Genomic DNA, 20,446 nt, shown 5'->3' on the forward strand with positions numbered 1-20,446 from the left:
ACACCGCCTCTGGGCTGTGGCCTCAAGCCAGCCCCTGGCCTCCCTCCCCATCTTTCCTCTTTAGGACTCTTCCCTCTGGGTCATTCTGACACCACCCAGTCCTTGGCCTCACCCTCTCCTGGACTCTCTCCCCTAGGCTCCTGAACCACCCCTCCTGGGCCTCACAGGGTCCCGTCTGTTGCTGTGGCCACCCCTGCACCTTTCCCCCTGTCTCACCAGAAAACCAGCCCTAACACGCAGGGAGGCTCATCTCCCCTTGGGCCTCCCGCCTCCCCACTCCCTCCTCCCTCAGCCCCGCCCCGGCCCCTCCCGGCCCCTGGGGCCCTCCAGCCTCCTGCTCCCGCCCAGGCTGGGCTGGGCTGGGCTGGGCTGGCAGCCTGACGACACTCAGGCAGGGGCAGCACCGAGAAAACCTGACCAGAGGCCCGGCCGCGCCGGAGCTGGTGGGAGCCAGACCAAAAGGTACAGAGGAGACAGATCCCGGGTCCCCCAACCCTGTCCCTGGAGTAGTGTTGCTGGGAGAGGGAGGCTGGGTTTCTGAGAAGTGAAAGGAACCCCCCAGCCAGCTGGGAATCAAGTGATCCTGATTCCCGGGAAGAATGGAGAGAAGAGGAGGTAGGAATGGTGACCAGTGGAAATGGGGACTAGGTCACCTCCAGGGCTTTTAGGAAGGTGGAAAAAGAATGGGATTGGAATGGAGGGGAAAGTCCCCAGGCCAGTTGGGTCCCTGGCAGGCTGGGGGTGACCTGTTGGGGTCAGAGAAAGAGAGAAGCCATTACAGGGTTGGCTAAGACAGTGAAAAACTGAGGCAATTTGCCTGGGGCCCGGCTGGGCCCTCTCTAGAGGCTGGTCACACCTCTGTAGCTCCCCTGTGGCTCCCTTTTGCAGCTCCCTCGGCTGCCCCTTCCCTGGGCCAGGTCATGCGCTGCCCCAAGTGTCTGCTCTGCCTGTCAGCATTGCTCACGCTCCTGGGCCTCAAAGTGTACATCGAGTGGACCTCCGAATCCCGGCTTAGCAAGGCCTACCCAGGACCCCGGGGTACACTGTCAGGCCCCACATCAGCCAGCACTGAGCCCACCCTGCCTGCCAACCTCTCAGCCCGCCTGGGCCAGACTGGCCCACTGCCTTCAGCTTATTGGAACCAGCAACAGTGGCGGCTGAGAGCCCTGCCCAGTGAGAACAGTGCTGAGGCAGGGGGCTGCCAGGCTTGGGGAGCTGCTGCTGCTGCTGAGATCCCAGACTTCACCTCCTACCCTGAGGACCTCCGTCGCTTCTTGCTGTCAGCAGCCTGCCGGAGCTTTCCACAGTGGCTGCCTGAAGGCAGCCAAGTAGCCAGCTGCTCAGACACTAACGTCCCCTTCCTGCTGTTGGCTGTCAAGTCGGAACCAGGACGCTTTGCAGAACGACAGGCCGTGAGGGAGACGTGGGGCCGTCCAGCTCCTGGGATTCGGCGGCTCTTCCTGCTGGGGTCCCCAGTGGGTGAGGGGGGACCTGACCTGCGCTCACTGGTGGCCTGGGAGAGCCGTCGCTACAATGACCTGCTGCTCTGGGATTTCCTTGACGTCCCCTACAACCGGACGCTCAAAGACCTGCTGTTGCTGGCCTGGCTGGGCCACCACTGTCCGGAGGTGAATTTTGTCCTGCAAGCTCAGGACGATGCTTTTGTACACATGCCCGCCCTGCTGGATCACCTGCAGGCCCTGCCGCCCACCTGGGCCCGAAGTCTCTACCTGGGTGAGGTCTTCACCCAGGCCAAGCCCCTCAGGAAGCCTGGGGGACCCTTCTATGTGCCCGGGTCCTTCTTTGAAGGTGGTTACCCAGCCTATGCGAGCGGGGGTGGCTACGTCATCGCAGGGCGCCTGGCTCCTTGGCTGCTGCAGGCAGCAGCCCGCGTGGCACCCTTCCCGTTCGATGATGTCTACACAGGCCTTTGCTTCCGAGCCCTGGGTCTAGTGCCACGGACACACCCAGGCTTCCTCACAGCCTGGCCAGCAGACCGCTCCACAGACCCCTGTACACTCCGAGACCTGCTGCTGGTGCGGCCCCTCAGCCCCCAGGACAGCATTCGGCTCTGGAGACAGCTGCAGGAGCTGCAGCCGCAGTGCTGAGCCTCGAGAGGAGAAGGGGCTAACCTGGTCTGCCCCCCGCCCCCAGGCCTTGGTGTGAGGGTGCAGGTCCTGGATCCTGGACTGCTTGAGCCACTCCTGGGCACTCTCTGTCCAGGGGACTGGACAGAAAGGATGAGGCAACAGCTTGTTTTTGTCTACCTTTTGTTTTTGAAAAATATGTACTCCCCACTCTGAGGCCTCAAATGGTTTTTGCATTTGTGGGGCCGCGGGGTGCAACGAAGCAGAGCTCAGCTGCCCTTGGACCTTCACTGTAGACACACCCCTTCCTGCAGTGGCAGATCTGATAGGTATCCTGGTCACTTTACTGGACACTAGGCTTGAGCTATCCCATGGGAGAGCAGAGGACCATCTCTGGAGGGCCTCCCACCACCCCATCCATCTGCCAAACCTGACCCTCCAGCCTGTGGAAGTTGCAGGGGAAGCAAATATCTCAACAGCTTTGTCCTTATGTATCTAATGTGTAGAAGCCGGGTGTGTCCCAGATTAGTCATGTTGGACCCTCCCCTGACCCCCAAACTCCAGGTAACAGAGACCAGAGGTGCTGAAGAGCTACAGGCAGAGCCGCAGAGTTTATTTACTCCCCTGACCAACTGTCACTGAGTAAACTCCATAGGCCACCCTGCCATCTCACCCCACCCACCAGAGGAGGAGCTTCAGGTTCCTAGGCACGCTGGCCCCTGGGAGGAGGCACTGTAACAGGTGAAGAGGAGCTGACCAAGTCTCAGCAACTGCTGCAAACATGGCCCCCCAAGTGGAGCTGCCTGGAGGGGAGGGATGGGGAGTAGGAGCCACCACCACAGTCTGAGGCACAACCCAGCCACCAGTAATTTATTAGAGCTGGCTGGGGAAGCAGTGGGGGTGGGCATCCTGCCAGGCCTCCCTCCTCAGCTCAGAGTGTGGCACCTATCCGAGTAGCTGGGGAGCATCTCACTTGTCAAAGTGGTCCAGGGGGTAATGCTCCCCATAGGTCTGGAGATGCCGGGCCAGGGACTCCTGCTGCTTCCGGAGCTGGGTGGGCATCTCCTGATACACGTCCGAGAAGAGCAGGTAGGGGCTGGGCTTCGGCTTGCGCTCGGCCTGCTCAAAGGCCTCCATCACCTGGGGGACACCAGAGGGTGGGAGGCATACACCTCCCCATGGCCCTGCCTCTCCCTGTGGGGCCTGAGCCAGGGGTTAGCTGCTGAACCTCCATGTTCCCATCTGGACAATGGAGAGGATGAAGACAAAGGAGGTGAAGTTAACTGTGTCAGACTGTCTCCAAGCGGATCTCCACTGCTCAGGGACTAAGCTGCCGCGTCCTCAGGTCACCCCCTAAATGGGGCACTCTAGTACCCTCTCCAGGGGTGAGGAAGTGGCAGGACAGCTTGCCCAGGACATACTGCAAGATGTGGCTGAGGCCAAGTGACAGCCTCATACCACAAGCCACACCTGGGGACACAATGGGTTACCCTCTGAGTCTCTCAGCTTGACAACCCCAGATCCCAGCACCCCATTCTCCCAGAGCTCTTACCCACAGCACAGCAGCCCCCCCAGCACGCCCAGCCTAAGTGACAGTGGCCCCTAACCTTTTTGCGTGACTGCTTCCGCCAGGCCTTCTCCTGCTCCTCGTCCCACCAGCCACGGCTCAGCAGGTAGAGCCTCAACCTTGAGATGGGGTGGTCCTGCTTGTCCCAGTAGTTGACCTCATCCACTGAGCGGTACGCCGAACTGTCGTCACTGGTGCTGTGGTGCCCAATCCTGCCCAGGAGGGGCCCTGGTCAACTTGGGGCCCCTGGAGTAGGGGTCAGAGAGATGGGGGGACTAGGGAGGAAGGGGTGGAAAGGGAGCAAAGGCAGGGAGGGGGATGGCCCCCAGGTGTGGAAGCCACATTCTAGGGGCAGTAGTGAGGGAGCTACTACAGATGGTAGCTATCAGGACTGTGGGGGTGGCGACGGGACAGGCAGGCACCTGTAGGTCATGGCTTCAATGAGGAAGGGCTGGTTCTCTGCCACAGCCCGCCGCCGGGCCTCCTTGGTGGCATTGTATACAGCGAACACATCATTGCCGTCCACTCGGATTGACATAATGCCGTACCCGGGGCCTCGTGCAGCTGCAGGGACAGGGAGGCCCCAGGGCTCAGATGAGGGAAACGTGCAGCTCGAGGGAAGAGCAGGGAGTGAGGCAGAGCACTGAGCCAGGTCCAGAGCGAGGAAATGAAGGCAGAGCGAGGAGGAGAGCGAAGCAGAGCAGTGGGTGGGGAACAGCGCCGCGCGCCTCCAGGGCTCTGTCCGCAGGCAGGCGGCAGTGGGCCTTACCAATGCCGTCCCCTCGGTACTGCTCGGAGGTGGGCGTGGAAATGGCATAGCCGTTGTTCCGGCAGAAGAAGATGATGGGACACTCGAGGGTGGCGGCGAAGTTGAAGCCAGCGTGGGCATCCCCCTCACTGGCTGCCCCCTCGCCGAAGTAACAAATGACAACCCTGTTGGCATTGGCTCGCTTGGCTGCATAGGCTGCCCCCACGGCTGCAGAGCAATGAGAGGGCGGTGAGCAGGAGCAGACACACACACACACACATACACACACAAAAAAAAACACTCTCGCACATGCCCCACCAGAACCTGGGCTCAGACTAGCTGTCACTAGACACAGAGAGGAACCCCCCAGAGCCTGCCCACCTGAGTCTTCGGCCTCTCTGCCACCAAACACCACCTTCCAATTGCTCAGTCCAGAAACTTCGGCATCCCTGACTCAATACTCTGTCATCCCCCACATTTACCCACCTTCAAAATATAACAAGAATCCAAGCCCTTCTCACCCCAGGGCCAAGCCTCGGGCTGCTCATGCCAGAGTTAACCAGCAGCCACCTCACTGGTGCCCTGCCCCGCAATCTGTTATCCAAGGGATAGCCCGAGGACTCTTAAAACGAGAGCCAGGCAAAGTGACCCCATGACAGAATCCTCTCCAACCCACAGCTCCCAGAGCACTCAGGGTCAAAGTCCCTGCAAAAGGTAAAGATAACAAGGCCCACCCACCCTGCATATCCGCAGTCCTCTCCCACCCCTCGCTGTCTCCATCCACCCTGTATAAAGGGGATTTAGGGTACCCAATGAGCTCTAGGAGTGTGCCTGATTGGGGACTGAGGCCAACAAGGAGTAGAGACAGAACCTAGGCTCTGGGGTCACATGGTCCACGGTTCCAGCTGCTCTTCTACTCCCTACCTGTCAGGAGACCTTTAGCACGTCACTTGACTTTCCCTCCTTGACTTTAATTTCTTGCTCTTTATAACAGGAGTAATAGCAAATAATAACCTTTACCCCCATGGCACTGCAGTGGGACAACAGAAGCCAAGCACCTGCACAGAGCCTGGACCCTGGTGTACACGCAGGGGCACTCTGGCCTGTGTGCTCCCCCAGGAGCAGTGGGACAGGGCGGGTGGAAGCCTGGGAAACCTAGACTGTGGTCATGCTGGCTCAAGGCTGCTGAATGGGGTGGGGACATTACTGGGGCCTCCTCAAAAGGGTCCCAGATGAAAAGTACCTTGAAAGTCCAGAGCACAGGCCAGGGTCTGAGAGCAGCACCATCGGGAAGCCCACACACAAGCCCACCCGTGAGGGCTGGGGAAGGGACGGGGACCAGAAGGTGTGAATGGGTCTGCACACATGAGCGTCAGGGCATGCATCCTCACCCTGAGGGATCTGGGTGGCCAGTGGAGAGGAGATGGTGACGAAGTGGCGCTCATTGCAGCCATAGTGGACAGGCATCTGGCGCCCCTTCCCTGGGTCACTCACGTTGCCATAGCACTGAGCCATGAACAATTCCAGGGGATAGTCGCGATACATCAGTACACCTGGTGGAGAAGAGGCAGCTGTTAGCCTGGTGAGTGGTTTGGGGGAATCACACCAACCCTGTGGGTGACCCAGGGGGGGCCTCTTCTTTCCCAGGCTGTCTGTAAAAAAAGGAGCCAGAATAGAGCAGGAGAGGCAAACTCAGGAGCTGCAGACATGACTCATGGGCAGACGGGAAAGCAGAGGTGTGTCAAGAGGGAGGCCAATGTTCAGATGACAATCCGGGTTTTCAAAAGGTGGCAGAAACTCAGCTAACTAGCTCTTTCTTTCTCCTTCCCACAGCCCTTCTCTTTTGTTAGGGATGGAACTCAGGGCCTCGTGCATGCTAGGGAAGTACTCTACCACTAAGTTATACCCAAGAGACTTATATTTATTTACTTATTTATTTGGTAATGGGGTGCTCTACCACTGAGCTTTTTTATTTTTTATTTTGAGACAGCATCTTGCTAAGTTGCTAAGGCTGGCCTCCAACTTCTGATCCTTATACCTCAGCCTCCCACATCACTGGTATTATAGGATGTCTGTTTCAATGAGAAACTGTGGTATTTTTTAGGTGTCTTTAATGAATACAATTCTTAAAGTACATGCCACCCATTCATATCTTCTGTTCTAGAGAGGTAATATCCTATTTATGGAAGTAAAACCCTCTTTTCAAACAAACCCCTGGTGGATGCCCAGCTCCCTATCAAAGGGAACTACTCTGGTGGAAGGGGCCCTGCCTGCTAAGTCAGAGGACGGCAGGAATCTGTGACTATCCTAAAACAAGCAAGGACTCTCTCTGCTCTACCTGACAAGGGGACAACCTCATACCCCTATCTTCAGCAGTGCTGTGGATCAGATGTCCCACGGCTGGCCCTGAGGGTGTGAGCACCAAGACGCAGCTGTCTGATACCATGGTTCCCAAATCCCTTTCTTTACTGCCAAACCCTTTCTTCAGATGACAATTTAATAGGGTCACATTACATGACATGGCAGTCCCCCTGTACACAAAGGACGCACGTCCTCCCTGAATAACAACTGCAAACACAGGAAGATAATACGACGAGCCAAGAGCTGTTCTGAGCGTCTTTATACAGTCACTAAGTGAATATTACAGCAATCCCGCACAGCAGGCACGATCATCCTCTCACTCACAGAGGAAATAGACCCACAGCGCTCCCACAACTGCCTCCATGTCACGCCACCAAGTGGCAGAGCAGAGGGGGGCCAAAGGCAAAACTCAAATTAAGACTGTGTCAGAGGGGGCTGGGGATGTGGCTCAAGCGGTAGCGCGCTCGCCTAGCATGTGTGCTGCCCGGGTTCGATCCTCAGCGCCACATACCAACAAAGATGTTGTGTCCGCCGAGAACTAAGAAATAAATATTAAAAAAAAATTAAAAAAAAAAAAAAGACTGTGTCAGAGGGGCTGGGGCGGTGGCTCAGTGGTAGAGCACTTGCCTACCATGTGTGAGGCACTGGGCTCGATTCTTGGCACCGCATATAAATAAATAAATAAAATAAAGGTCCACAAACAACTAAAAAAATTTAAAAATTGTGCCAGAGAAAAGCAAGGGAGTAGCTCTGTTTATCCGCTCCGTGGATGCCCCCTGGGACGGCGATGGTGAACACAGCTCAGACTGCTTGGACAATCAGCTTTGAAACTGTGCCCTTCTTGAAACTTTAGTCTAGCACAACTTCAACGTTCACCTTTAGTACTAGTTCCTTAGTTATCTTCTGTTCTAGAGGTTTGAATGAGCATAATACAAATCTGCACGCTATGTGGCCGCACTGCACAGCAACCACTAGGGGAGAAAACTCAGGCTGGAGGAGAAAAGGAGGTCTTGTGGAGCGTGGGAAATGGTCCAAGCGCTGCCACCAGACATCTTAAAATGTGGTCCCAGGCCCTTCTACATGAGAAGTACTGGGCAGGAGGCAGGAAGGTGTTAGAATTACAGCCTCAAGGCTGGATGCAGCTCAGCGCTAGAGCTCTTGCCTAGCATACATGAGGCCCTGGGTTCCAGCCCCAGCACTGCAAAACAAACAAACAAACAAAAATATATATATATATAATCTCAGGCCCGGGACCCAGGAAACTGCAGGTCCCCGGGAGATGATGCTCTACCTTGGTCCTTGCTGCCTCTTCACTGTCCTCCTCACTGAGTGCCACTCCCTGCTGTGCCCCAGGAGGAGCTCTATACACAGCCCTGGAAGGGCACTAGGGTGCACACAGCAAATGCAAAGGCTGTCACGGGATCAGACTGCTGCAAGAAGGCACACAGCCTAGACCCACAACCTGTCTGATGTGGGTGACCCGCCTGGCTTTCACAGGTTAACAAGGATGCCTGCCTCATGCAGAGGGGTCACAGTCTGCCTGCACTCTGTGACAATTCCCATGTAGTAGGAAATTTAAAACAAACAGCACCTTTGCCTTCCAGAGCTCAATGAAGCTGGCTTTTTCTAAGAGGACTATGTTTCCTCCCATGTCACAGTGGACAACGGACTCACCCAAGCCAATGGGCCTCACTAAGGCAAGTCAGCTGGGAATCAGGGGAGTCAGCCTTGCCTCCTCACTCAGCACCACAGCCTTGGCATAAACCTTTCTGTAGCTGCCCAGTGTCTGGGAAACCTGATTTTCCTTGTGAATGACACAGAACCTCAAATATCACAAGCCATTTGCCTCATCTTAGCTCATGTCCAGCTGAAGGAAGTAGACAGCCACCCTCACCTGGTTCCACCTCCGTGCTGGAGAGATGTTCCAGAGAGAGGCCCAGTCACACTATCCACCAACTCTGAATGCTCACCCTGTTCTAGTATTAATAGCTCTGCACCTACCGCCCCATGACTCCTCTCAACAAACATTTGGGGTTACCATTCCCTTATAAAGCAGGAAACAGCTGGGTACAGCAGCACATGCCTGTAATCTCAGCAATTCAGGAGGCTGAGGTGGGAGGATCACAAATTTGAAGCCAGCCTCAGTAACTTACCAAGACCCTAAGCAACTTAGCAAGATCCTGTCTCAATAAAAAATAAAAAGGACTGTGGATGTGGCTCAGTGGTAAAGTCCCTCTGGATTCAATCCCCAGAACTAATAAATAAATAAATAAACAAACAAGGAAACAAGAGTCACAGCATGGTCAAGTAACTTGCCTGAGGTTGCCTGGGAGGAAGGCATAGATTTGTCCCTGGCACATGCTCACTGATACCCCTGTGGGGCCCCTACGCTAGCAACCACTCCCGAGTGCCCTCTTGCTGCTCCCTGGGCTAAGGCCGCGCTCCGGGCACTCGCCAGGGCTCAGCCATTTCCCTCAGGCTTGTTCTCTGGTCCTTCTTTTCACTCGCCCTCCCCAGCTCCCCAGCTGGCATCTGTCAAGCTCCCCGTCATCACCGTGTTTGCCATCTTCCCATCTGTCCCAGCTCCCTGGAGGACAGCAGAGCCTGGGAGAGGCCAGGAGAGCCCTACACCAGGTGGACAGGGGTCCACGGCACATGTCGACCTTACTGCATCCTTCCAGCAGCCCTCGACTCTCCTCCAGAAGTGGCACAACCGTGGCTCAGATGACTGGTAAGGAGTGGGGAGAAGCAGAGTCTCACCACCACGCTTCTCGGCCTTCAGGGAGGGGATGCGTGCTCCCCAAAGTCCTGTCCCTGGCCTGACAGCATGGAAAGCTCTTCCTCTGGCTTCTCAGACCTTCGTGGCATTATGCTGCCCCTGGAAGAGCACCTGGGAGAACAAAACTGTGGACCACAACAGGGGCCCCAGGCAGACATACCTGCCTCCCGGTACTGGCCAAACACCAGGTCCGTGCTGTCCAGGGCGGCTGCACTGCCCACGTGGGTCCCCTCCTCGCCATAGTTGGTCATGTAGAAGGAAATCCGGCCCTGAGAGTGGAGGGGGCCCAAAGGCCCAGGCTAGGTTACACTGGGGGCGCTCATCCAGTCTTTCACAAAGTTGGCCCCAGGCCAGGACGCAGGGCTCTCACCTTCAGAGGAACTGCCAGGATGGTCAGAGCCAGGGTGATGGGGTCTCTGGGACAAGAGCCCGAAGAAGGGATGCAGGGAGACAGACTGGGTGAAGAGGGGAGATGCAGCTCCAGGCAGAAGAACGATAAAGGCCACGATGAGTCCAGAAGGACACAGGGGAGAGCAGTGAGGGAGGCGACACCCAGACCACAAAGCGACTGGCACAGCTGAGCTGTGCTCTGAAAACAGTGGCACCTGCCCCACGGAGCAGTGTGGTCACACAGGTGATCAAGATTCTCCCCACTATGTGTGGCACATGGAGGACCCAGGGCCCACGAGGGAGCGGGAGACTGGGGGCAGTGGCCTCGCCTAGCAGGCAGGGAGAGGGGCAGACAGAGGAGTCCTCAAAAGCTGAGCTAGCAGTGCCGAGGGTGCCCCAGCCAGCCCCCTTCTCTAGAACCCTCCAGCCCTAGGCCCTGGAACAGAACGCTCAGGTTCCCGGCCCCCCTGGTAGCCAGACTCTTCAAGTTTGCTTGTGCTCTCCATGCCCCCCCCTTCTTCTTCCTGCCTCGCTTGGAGCCATGATGCCTGGACCTGTGGCAGCCATCCTGTGAATGTGAGGCAACAAGCACAGGATGAAGGCCAACTCGCCAACAATGAAACAGAAAGAGAGGAAGGGACTGGGTCCCCAGTGGTGCTGCTGAGAAGCTGAATGATTCCTCAGGTGAGACCTAGAGACAGCGGCTAAGAGGAGAAAGAGCTGGCAAGGGAAGGGCAGGGAAAGGGATGAGATAAAGGTTTTCAGTTTGGGCAAGGGGTGACTTGTGGCACCCACCCCTGATAAATGGACTGGGAGAAGAAGAGCAGGTCTGGGAGAAAAATGCCAAGGTCAAGTTTGGACAGGCTGTTTGCTGTGGGACATCCAAGGCAAAGTGCCAAGTAGATCTAGAGTTCCAAGAAGTCTGGAGAAACAGGGAACTCCTCGTGTAAGATGGAGATGAGATCACCCAGGACTGGAGAAGGTGGAACAAAGTGAGCTTGAGGTGGCCCCCTAAGGCCACCCCCTGCTAAGCTCCCCTTGGGGTTCAGCAAAGCCCACCTCCATGTGCTTCCTGGGCCTGGTTTCAAGTGCTGTTGGGAAACCAAAACAGTGCTTTCTTCTAAGTGGGGAGCCAATTAAAGGTTAACTAGTCTTCCAGTGCCAACTGAGTGGGAGGACGGTAGCTGTTCAGTTCAGTATGGAGAGGGGCCTGACACAGGACTCAGGCTAGTGGCTAAGGTTACTGGGTGCCTAACTTTCTTCCCTCTGTTAAGAGAGGCACGATGGAACACATCTGTAATCCCAGTGACTCGGAAGGCTGAGGCAGGAGGATCACAAGTTCAAAGCTGGCCTCAGCAACTTAGTGAGACCCAAAGCAACTTAGCAAAACCCTATCTCAAAATTTAAAAAAATAAAAAGGGTTAGGGATGTAGCTCAGTAGTAAAGTACCCCTGGTTTCAACCTCAAAGAGAAAGAGAGAGAGGGGACATTCATTCCACTGCAGGTAGCAACTAAAAGCAGATATTACTGAGAGGGACTTGCTAGAAAGTTCTATAATGGTTTGGGTGGGGAGGTGGCAGCTGAGATGTGCCATATCTGACCTTCCACTTTCCTTCTACTTGCTGCCTAAAGTGAGACACAATAGAGGCAACTCTGGCACCTTTTTGGATCATGAGTGGACCTTGAAGATGGGAGAAGCCAACATTCTGGACATTAGATCAGAGCAGTGAAAGGAGGCCAGGTATCCACTGATATCATGGTGACATCAGACCCACCACAAATCACCTGTACACTGATTTTTTTTTTTTAATCCAAGTGACAAACTACTTTATCTATTAAGCTACTGCTTTTGATTTTGTTTGCTAAGGCTTTTCCTTGGAGTGAGGAGGAATCTGTCACTTACAGCTAAACATAATCCTAGTATACATAGGTTCAATTGTGAAAGTCATGGTAATCTGCCTCAGTGTCAGCCAATGGAAAAGGGCCTTACATGCTGGGTCTCACAGAATTCCTACCCCAGCCTTATGGGGTAGCATCTAGCATTATCCCCTTTAAAAAAAAATTATTTACATTTTTTACAATGCTGAGGTAGCACTCAGAGATAAAGCAGCCTTCCCAGGGCCACAGAGCTAGAAAGGGGCAGAATTAGGACTTGGATCTTACAGCTTGCTCTAGAGCCTGTACTGAGTCCTTTCCCTTTGCCACCTCTCTGTGAGCCTGGAGCTGCTCAGTACTGACCACTAGCCACAGCACTATGCCTGATAAAATGCCACCGATGCTCAAGAATGAAGAAGGCCAAGGCAAAAGAAAAAAGAGAGAAAGATGTCTGAGAACTTCTGAGCCCTGGGATCCAGCTAAGCCTGCAAATAGGGCCCTGGGGACATGAGGCTGAATCAATAAATTCCCTGTTGGTGCACATTGGCTTGACTGAGTCAGTCCTCTGACACTAAGTCTTCAAAAGACTGACACATTGGATATAGGCCTTGAGTGGCCCTTGGACACTGCAGGAAGCACAGAGGGTCCACCCTGCTTCTCAGGTCTATGAGCTCTCCCAAGGAAGGGCCATTGGGCCTTCTCCTCTCTGGCCTCTCCCAGCACAATGAGCCCAGGCAGACACACACACACACACAGGTGTTTTTAATGACTACATCTATCTCTCTGTCCTTGGGCTAGACCCCTCCCATACTTCCTCAAGAGCCCTGAGAGAATCCCAAGAACTCTAAAAACATCTCCATTCCTCTCTTCTCCTTGGGAGTTGTCCTTTGGTCCAAAGCACAAGTACAGGATAATTCTGACTCCCATCCCAGGCCTGTCCCCACACACCTGTCGCTGGGACTCATAGAGGATCCGATCCATGGTGTTGAGCAGTGTCATGCTCCTGTAGAACTTCAGCACCTTTTCCTGGGGCAACTGTGGACAGAGACACAGACAGATAGGGGCATATGAAACCAGAGAAGAAACAAACAAGGGACTTGGACATGGGGGGGAGGGGCAGAAGGGAGCAGCCTCACATTGGGGTCCTCGCTGGGGTTGATGATCTGGCCCTGGCGGTCCATGACTCGGTAGATGGGGATCCCGGAGATGACATTCGGCTGGATGAACTCGAGCTTGTCTACAAACTCTGCTGAGGCCCCTGGGAACTGGGGCTTGTCGTCCAGGGAGGAGAACTGCTGCTGCTGCTGCCTGGGAGGGTGCTGGGGAGAAGGCGGAAGGGGTACTGAGTCAAGAGCCGCACTGAGGTTCCGGCGGGCTCAACAAAAGCAGCCACAAGACAGCATGATGGGTAAGCTGCACAGCCCCATGGGGTCTGGCGCACAGGGTGTGAACCCTGCTCTACTCTATTGCTGTGACACCTTGGCCAAATTACTACAATACCATAGAGGACTCTCATCTGAAAAATCAGGATGAAAATGACATCCACCAGCAGCAGAGTGTGTGCTTCACGTGTGTAAGGTCTTGGGTTTATTCTCCAGCACTAGAACAAAACAGGAACATCCACTCGACAGAGCTATTATAAAAATGAAATCACTTAGTCTGAATGGCAGGCTGCTCAGGAACTGGCAGCTGTTGCCATTCTCATTATCACAGGCTCAAAGTCTTCATCCTGGCTTTTGAGATCTCCCCAGTCTGGACACAAGTCTCCCTCTGTCCCCCACTCCTACCACAGGCATGTTCAGACACCCTGACAGACCCATTACTGACCCCAACGCCACATACCAGGGAGGCCAACCCAGAATAGAGCTTAAGTTGTTGAGTTTTTAAGAGTCAGATTATCGGGATTCGAATGTCCTTCTAGCTGACAAGGGACAGGGACTTCCCCTCTTCATGTGTCTCCTTTCCCCTCTATAAAATGGAAAACACCTCATGGAGTGCTGCAAAGTTTAAAGGAGATCGTGTATATTTCAGTAGACTATCTACAAAATAGTAAATGTTCAAGAAAAATGCCGGCTATGATGGTTTCTATCACACTGCTGCTCACCCTGACGAAGTGGCCTCCTCTCCCATCACCTGGCCAACTGCGCCACACGTTTTGCTACCTTCTTGAAGCTAGGCCTGGCTTCCCCTGCAAGCTCAGACTGATTGATTCAATAAATATTTGAGCACCTGCTTTGTTCCCAGCCCTGTGCAGGGTTCTGGGAACCCTAAATATCTGTCCTTGCTACCTACTAGCAGGAAGACAGACGCTGGACAAGTAAAGCCGAGGGGAGCCCTATTACCCAGTGGTACTTTCACATGGCACAGTGGAAACGGCAAGGCCTCTCTGAGGGAGTGATGCTGGAGCTGAGCCTGCAGGACAACTAGGAGTCAGGGAGGGCGCATCCTGGGCAATGGGGAAAGAATATGCAAAAGACAAAGAGCACAGCACGAGGTGTTCTTCCCGGAAACCAGTAAGTGGCAAGGAGCCCTGTGGGCATATCATACTCCTCAGACCAGAAGAGGCAGAATTGGGAAAGCCTGAGAGCCCTGCATGCCTGCGCCACCTCAGCGAGTCCTCAGGGCATCTGTGAGGTGGGCTTGTTCCTCATTGCCTGGGAGGAGAGGCGGGAACCAAGGCTTGGGGAGGTAACCAGTCTGCAATGGGCAAAAAAATCAGAATTTACATTAAGACTGGGCTTCTAACCTGGGGCCTGAGATCCAGATCTCAAAACCCAAGCTTTAACCCCAATGCCAGCTCGGTTCTTTCTTTTCCACCTCTGCCTGGATTCCTCCCAGGTCAGCAGTTGTGGCTTCACTTTCAGGGGGAGCTAGAGGAGGACCAGCTCACCATGAGCTGCATCTCACGTGTGGGGGCTCACGTGTCCCCCTCCCTTCCTTTAACTGCAGTGAACAAGCCACCAAGTTTCCTGGGGGTAGCATGCAATGTATGTGCAATTATCTGCACTTGTGGTGGTGAGGAAATGACACTCCTGGCAGCAGGGCAGGTTGGGGCCTGACACACGGGCAGACATGCCTTCCCCTCTGACAAGGCAGCACCTGCTTCCCTTCCAAGCACTGGGCATGGCTAGGCCTTTACGTGGACCTGGAAGATTCCTCTGTTTTGTGTCTGTCTCTCACACATGTAAGTTCCAGGAAGGCAGGGGTGGCGTCCAGGTTGGTTCACGTAACAGGCTTTTGATGGATAATTACCAAACAAACGGATGAATGAGCAGTTAAGTTCAGTGGCTCTGGAGTCAGACTGACCTGGATTCCAATTTCTGAGCTTACTGTGTGGCTCTCTGCGAACACTTCATCTCTTTGACTTCCCTGTGACAAGCCTGCAGAGAGCTATGTGTAAAGTTCCTAGTCCATGCACACAAGGGGTCAGCACAGGTCTGGGATGGAGGAGGGTACTGTGTGTCTAAAAAATTTTGATCTCTAGCATCACCACCACAACCACCACCACAAAAAGGGGAGAAAAGAAAGAAAGAAAGAAATGGTATTAGAGAAAAAAACAAAACCCACAAAGGTTAAAAAGTAGGAAAGCAGGGGCTGTGGGTATAGGGTTCAGTGGCAGAGTGTTTGCCCAGCACACGCAAGGCCCTGGGTTCCAACCCAGCACCAAACAATGACCCCCACAAAAAAAAAAAAAAAAAAGGAGAAAAAAGGGAAATGATGGGCACCTTGGGAAGAAGATGGGCAAAGTAGCGTGAGGAGGAGGACTGGCTGTACCTGAAATTAAATTGTAAAACAAGGCGGTGACTCCAACACACATTGCCAAGGGAGAAACTGAAGCCAAGGGGAAGTGAAGGACGCAATGACAGAACGGGCCTCAGGGCTGATGTTGGAGAGGAATGTTTTATTACTTTTGAGACAGGGTCTCACTAGGGGCTGGTGGGGCGGGGGGTCAGAAGGGAAGGGGCTGAGGGCTGAGAAGAGCCAGGGTGTCAGAGCAGGACCATGGCCTAGAGTCTGGAAAGCTTCTGTAGGGCATCCTGGTGAGCCCGATACCAGAGCTGAGTTCCCACCATGAATTCCAGGCTCCTTTAGGGCCCGTGGAAATGATGGCCATCCACACCCCATGGTTCCTTGGAGGATTCAGTGAGCTCTGCAAGGGGCTCAGCTCATGGCTGAAGCCTGAGGAAACACTTATTACGGATGGGGTGCAAAATATCTACTAAAAGGGGGCTGGGGTTATAACTCAGTGGCAGAGCATTTGCCTAGCAAGTCTAAGGCACGGGGTTCAATTCTCAGCACCACGTATAAATAAAAATAAAGAAAGGTCCATCAACAACTAAAAAACATATATATTTTTTAAATGCCTACTAAGGCTGGGGTTGTAGCTCCATGGTAGAGCACTTGCCTAGCACACGTGAGGCACTGGGTTCAATCCTCAGCATCACATAAAATTAAATAGAATAAAGGTATTGTGTCCATTTACAACCAAAAAAGAAAGAAAAATTTTAAAATGCCTACTAAAGGATATGACCCCACCCATTTTTTTCCTTCAGTTTGGGCAGCTGGCCCAGTGGCCAGTGGCTTATGATGGCAGAGGCTACACATATTTACCAAAAGTCTTAGAACTACAGGGGAGCCCTGGCCACCTGTGCTGAATGGCCTGGTCTTGCCCAACAAGTTTGGGAAGGCTACTGTGGGGTCATTCCCTCAGGCACCATAGTCAAAGGCACAGCATGAAGCAGACCTCAGGAGCTTGTTTCTCCTGTATACATCCTCCTGGGCTACCATGAGGTTGAAATGAGTTGATGTGTACATGACCCAGCCCAGTGCCTGGAGCACTAGTGCTTGACAAAAACAGTAGCTAACAGGTGTACCAGCTGACCATTTTGGTCAAAGAGGCAGATACTGAACAATGGCCCCAAGGTGGACCTGAAGGGAAGCCTGGAGACAGGGAGGGATGGATGACAAACACGAGGGGAAAGATGGCATGATGGTTAACCACAGGACAAGGTAGACTAAACTGCCTGAGTCCAAATCCTGGTTCTGTGGCTTTCCAGCCACGTGACACTGAGCAGGAACTTGTCTCCCTGAACCTGCGTGCCTCTCCATGGACAGAACAATATCTGCCTCACAGCTGTGGAAGGTAGAGTAAAGCCACTGTCTCCCTGAACCTGCGTGCCTCTCCATGGACAGAACAATATCTGCCTCACAGCTGTGGAAGGTAGAGTAAAGCCACTGCCTGCGTCATAGGAGGAACTCTCACCAGCTATGACCAGAGGGAGCAGCAGCATTACTTCCTGGAGGATGGGAATTGAGCCAGGCTGCTGGACATGCAGGGCTGGGACAAAGGCAAGGGAAGTGGAATGCTTCAGTACTGGGGAATGACAAAGGCCCCAAGTCTGGCACCCTGGAGACCAAGACAGCCAGAGCTAGCCATGCGCACAGGTGCCACACAAAGCTCTTAATCTAAGCACCTGTGCTCACTGAATCCCTAAGGACCTGCGTGAGGCCCCTCCATCAGAGGTCATGGGTACCTACTACATGGAGCTATTGCATAGGGCACTGAAGCCCCTGACAGGCTATCCCAGAACAGCTGGGCTGGAGAAACTTTACTGGTAATGAGCATAGACTGCGCTCCAATTGTTCCCTGACTTCTAGCAGGGTAGGGACTCTACTCGTTCCCAAATGAGGCTTAGAGGTGAAATGGCCCCAACAGGCCCAGCCCTGGGGTGGTGGTTGCAAAACTGACTCATGACTCTCTGTCAGTCTGAGTTTTCTTTCTTTTCTCCCTAACCACTAAAAACATCTGCTACAATAGCAGCAGAGAGAAGGAAATCAGGCAAGCACTCAAGGGCAGCAGGGTGCTCAGGAAAGGGGTGATGAGGGGAGAGGCAAGAAGGCAGGGGACAAAGAAAGGCAACCCCATCCCTCCCCGAAACCTCCTGCCCTCATAATCTACTTTAATCCATTTATTACAGTAAAACCTCCCAACCTCCTCCCAAGACACTCTTCACCTCCACCTGGATAAAGCTGTACTTTTCACCTTCCAATATGGCAGCCACGAGCCATTTAAACTCATTAGAATTGAGTAAACTTCAGTTCCTCAGTCCTGCTAGCCACTTTTATTTTTTATTTAATTTTTGCAGTACTGGGGCCCAAACCCAGGGGCACTTTACCACTGAGCCACATCCCCAGCCCTTTATTAATTTTGTTTTGAGTCGGGGTCTCACTGAGTTGCTAAAGCTGGCTTTAGTAGCTAGAATTATAGATATGTGCCACCACACCTAGCTTTGTTAGCCACATTTAAAGTGTTCAGTAGTCACATGTGGCTAGTGACTACTGTACTGGATAGCATAAATAGAAAACATTTCCACTATCAAAGAAAGTTTTATTGGACAGCCCTGGTCTGCAATCTTTACTACTGTCCCTTCCCTTCACTCAAAAAAGTAGGGACTCTTAATCTCAGAACAAGTGGGATAAAAACAGGTGGGGGAAGGGCAAGTGACTCTAAGAAAACATAAAATTTAGGGCTGGGGATATAGCTCCGTTGGTAGAGTGCTTGCCCTACATGCACAAGACCCTGAGTTCAATCACCAGCACCAAAAATAAAATAAAATTTAAAGTAGGTAAATCAATGAAAAGTAGAAACTTCCTTCTCACCACCCTCTCCAAAATAAACAAAGGAGAAAAGGAAAGGCAACAGAAGACTAAGCCAGGAGGAGAACAGATTTAATCAGTCACAAATGACCTTTCCCTAGTTTGCCCTCCTGTTCGCCTCCCGCACCACTTGCTCAACCAATGGGCTCCTGGGACTGCCATCAGCTGTGGAGGATCTGATTTCTTTAAAAAAAAAAAAAAAAAAAAAAAAAAAGCCACAGAGAACAGCCATTAACAGGAGACTGTCCTACCTCCATTCCCCCAACCTACTCCTCTAACCCTTCAGCATTTACCTGCTTCAAATGACCTCCTTCCTGGGGACTCCTGCCTCATTCCTGACCTACTCTTACCCTGTTTCTCCTCCTACCCAGAGCTCCTTCCTACAGATTTCATCATCCCTGCCTTATGAATTGGGGACAAGACTGCCAGGAACAATTGCAGAAGAACTTGAAAGATTCCTTCCAGCGCATCACCAATCCAGCCTGCACTCCCACAGAGTCACCTTCTTTGCTCTCTCAATCTCCCAGGTCAATTTCTGTCCCTTCTCTCCACCCTTACTAACAACAGTGGCCCAAATACCTACTGCCCTTATGATGTGTAGGGTCCAATTCTTAGCTCTTTATGTATTTTCACAACAACCCTGTGAGGTGATCACTGTTAACATTCTACAATAAGGAAAATTACATCAAGAGAGGTGTCAGGTTCAGGCCCCGGTCCAGGGTCACACAACTGGAAAGTGACAAGGCGGGATGCAAACCCACGTGATATAGCTTCAGAAACTACCCACATAACCATTCCTGTCTCATCTGGAATTTTAGCTCATAGATCTTGCAGTTCACTGCTTTTCCCCCCTCTAAATACAGGCTTCCAACTACTTTTTTTAATATTTATTTTTTAGTTGTAGTTGGACACAATATCTTTATTTTATTTATTTATTTTTATGTGGTGCTGAAGATCGAACCCGGGGCCTCGCATGTGCTAGGCAAGCGCTCTACCACTGAGCCACAATTCCAGCCCTCCGACTACTTTTTATTGTTGTTACTTTTGTGATGGTTGGGAATCAAACCCAGGGCTTTGCAAATACTAGGCAAGCTCTAGCCCCAGGACTCAACTACATCTTTTTGCAGTGTGATCTTCCCCTTAGCAGCATGTACCAAAAGCAATTCAGACCCTTTTGATAATTAACAAGGCTTTCTCAAGTGTTTTCGAGAAACGTGGGCAAAGGGCCCTGTCTGAACCTCCCTCCCGCTTTTCTCTCTTCATCAATTCAACAAACATATACTGATCATCTCCTGTGCACAATATCCACAACATGTCTTAACTTTCCATCAGAGGACACAGGAATCAAACGAGTTTCTCCGTAATCGGCTTTCAAATTAGAACTGGGGAGAAAGAGCAAAGAAATGCAAAGCCCTGTAAAAGCTTGTGACAGGGATCTGAGCTCTCCTTTCTCTCTGTTTCAAAAGGACTTTTACTCAGAAGGAATTCTCCGCCTTACTTAGTTTCATTCTCTTGTGAGGGGAAAGTTCTCCTGCGACCCTTGAAGGCGCCTCCCCAGTGAGAGGGAAAGAGGAGGAACCCCCATCTCAATCTCCAAGGTGTCACTCGCCCTCAGGATCCACACAGGAGCTGCCCCGCTTTTCCTTTCCTAAGGAGACGGAAACTCTTCCTTTAAGTGTCCTCTCCAATTCTCCCACTGCTTTTCCCTCCGTGACTGGTGACTGCCCTCCTTCACACCCTGCAGAGAACCCACACTCTAAAGATAGGCTTTACGCCCCCATATACCCCTTAGAAAAAACCGCCTGGGCCCTCGGTACTCACAAATCTAGCCAACCCCCGAGCCATAGGCTGCCGCAGCAACAGGAGGGTAGCCTGGCCCAGGCCTCGTCTAGGGCCCCAGACTCTAGCCACTGAGATCGCTACCGCCATCTTGGCTAACAAGCCCTTGTTGATCCGCCCCTCTCCTAGGCCAGACTTGGGGC

General features: G+C 52.9%; 2 protein-coding genes across 3 annotated transcripts; one reads left to right on the forward strand and one right to left on the reverse strand.

Annotated features, from left to right (window-relative positions):
• Positions 1–392: 392 nt before the first annotated feature.
• Positions 393–2,281, forward strand: B3gnt8 (UDP-GlcNAc:betaGal beta-1,3-N-acetylglucosaminyltransferase 8). Of its 2 annotated transcripts, none has more exons than XM_026381030.2 (2): positions 393–462; positions 865–2,281. In XM_026381030.2, the coding sequence occupies exon 2, from the start codon at positions 921–923 to the stop codon at positions 2,106–2,108; it is 1,188 nt and encodes a 395-aa protein (XP_026236815.1). In that variant the 5' UTR covers positions 393–462; positions 865–920; the 3' UTR covers positions 2,109–2,281. The 2 variants fall into 2 exon arrangements, with proteins under 2 accessions (XP_026236815.1, XP_026236814.1); XM_026381029.2 differs by having other exon boundaries at positions 399–462; positions 889–2,281.
• Positions 2,282–2,671: 390 nt separating this feature from the next.
• Bckdha (branched chain keto acid dehydrogenase E1 subunit alpha) lies at positions 2,672–20,405 on the reverse strand. Its single transcript, XM_026381028.2, has 9 exons — positions 20,286–20,405; positions 12,944–13,126; positions 12,756–12,842; positions 9,703–9,811; positions 5,794–5,955; positions 4,424–4,630; positions 4,077–4,218; positions 3,695–3,866; positions 2,672–3,227 (listed from the first exon to the last, which is right to left on the reverse strand). Exons 1-9 carry the CDS (start codon positions 20,391–20,393, stop codon positions 3,057–3,059), a joined length of 1,341 nt encoding a protein of 446 aa, XP_026236813.2. The 5' UTR covers positions 20,394–20,405; the 3' UTR covers positions 2,672–3,056.
• Positions 20,406–20,446: the final 41 nt, after the last annotated feature.

Source organism: Urocitellus parryii, chromosome 15, assembly GCF_045843805.1.
Source record: "Urocitellus parryii isolate mUroPar1 chromosome 15, mUroPar1.hap1, whole genome shotgun sequence".
Classification (NCBI taxonomy): domain Eukaryota; kingdom Metazoa; phylum Chordata; class Mammalia; order Rodentia; family Sciuridae; genus Urocitellus; species Urocitellus parryii.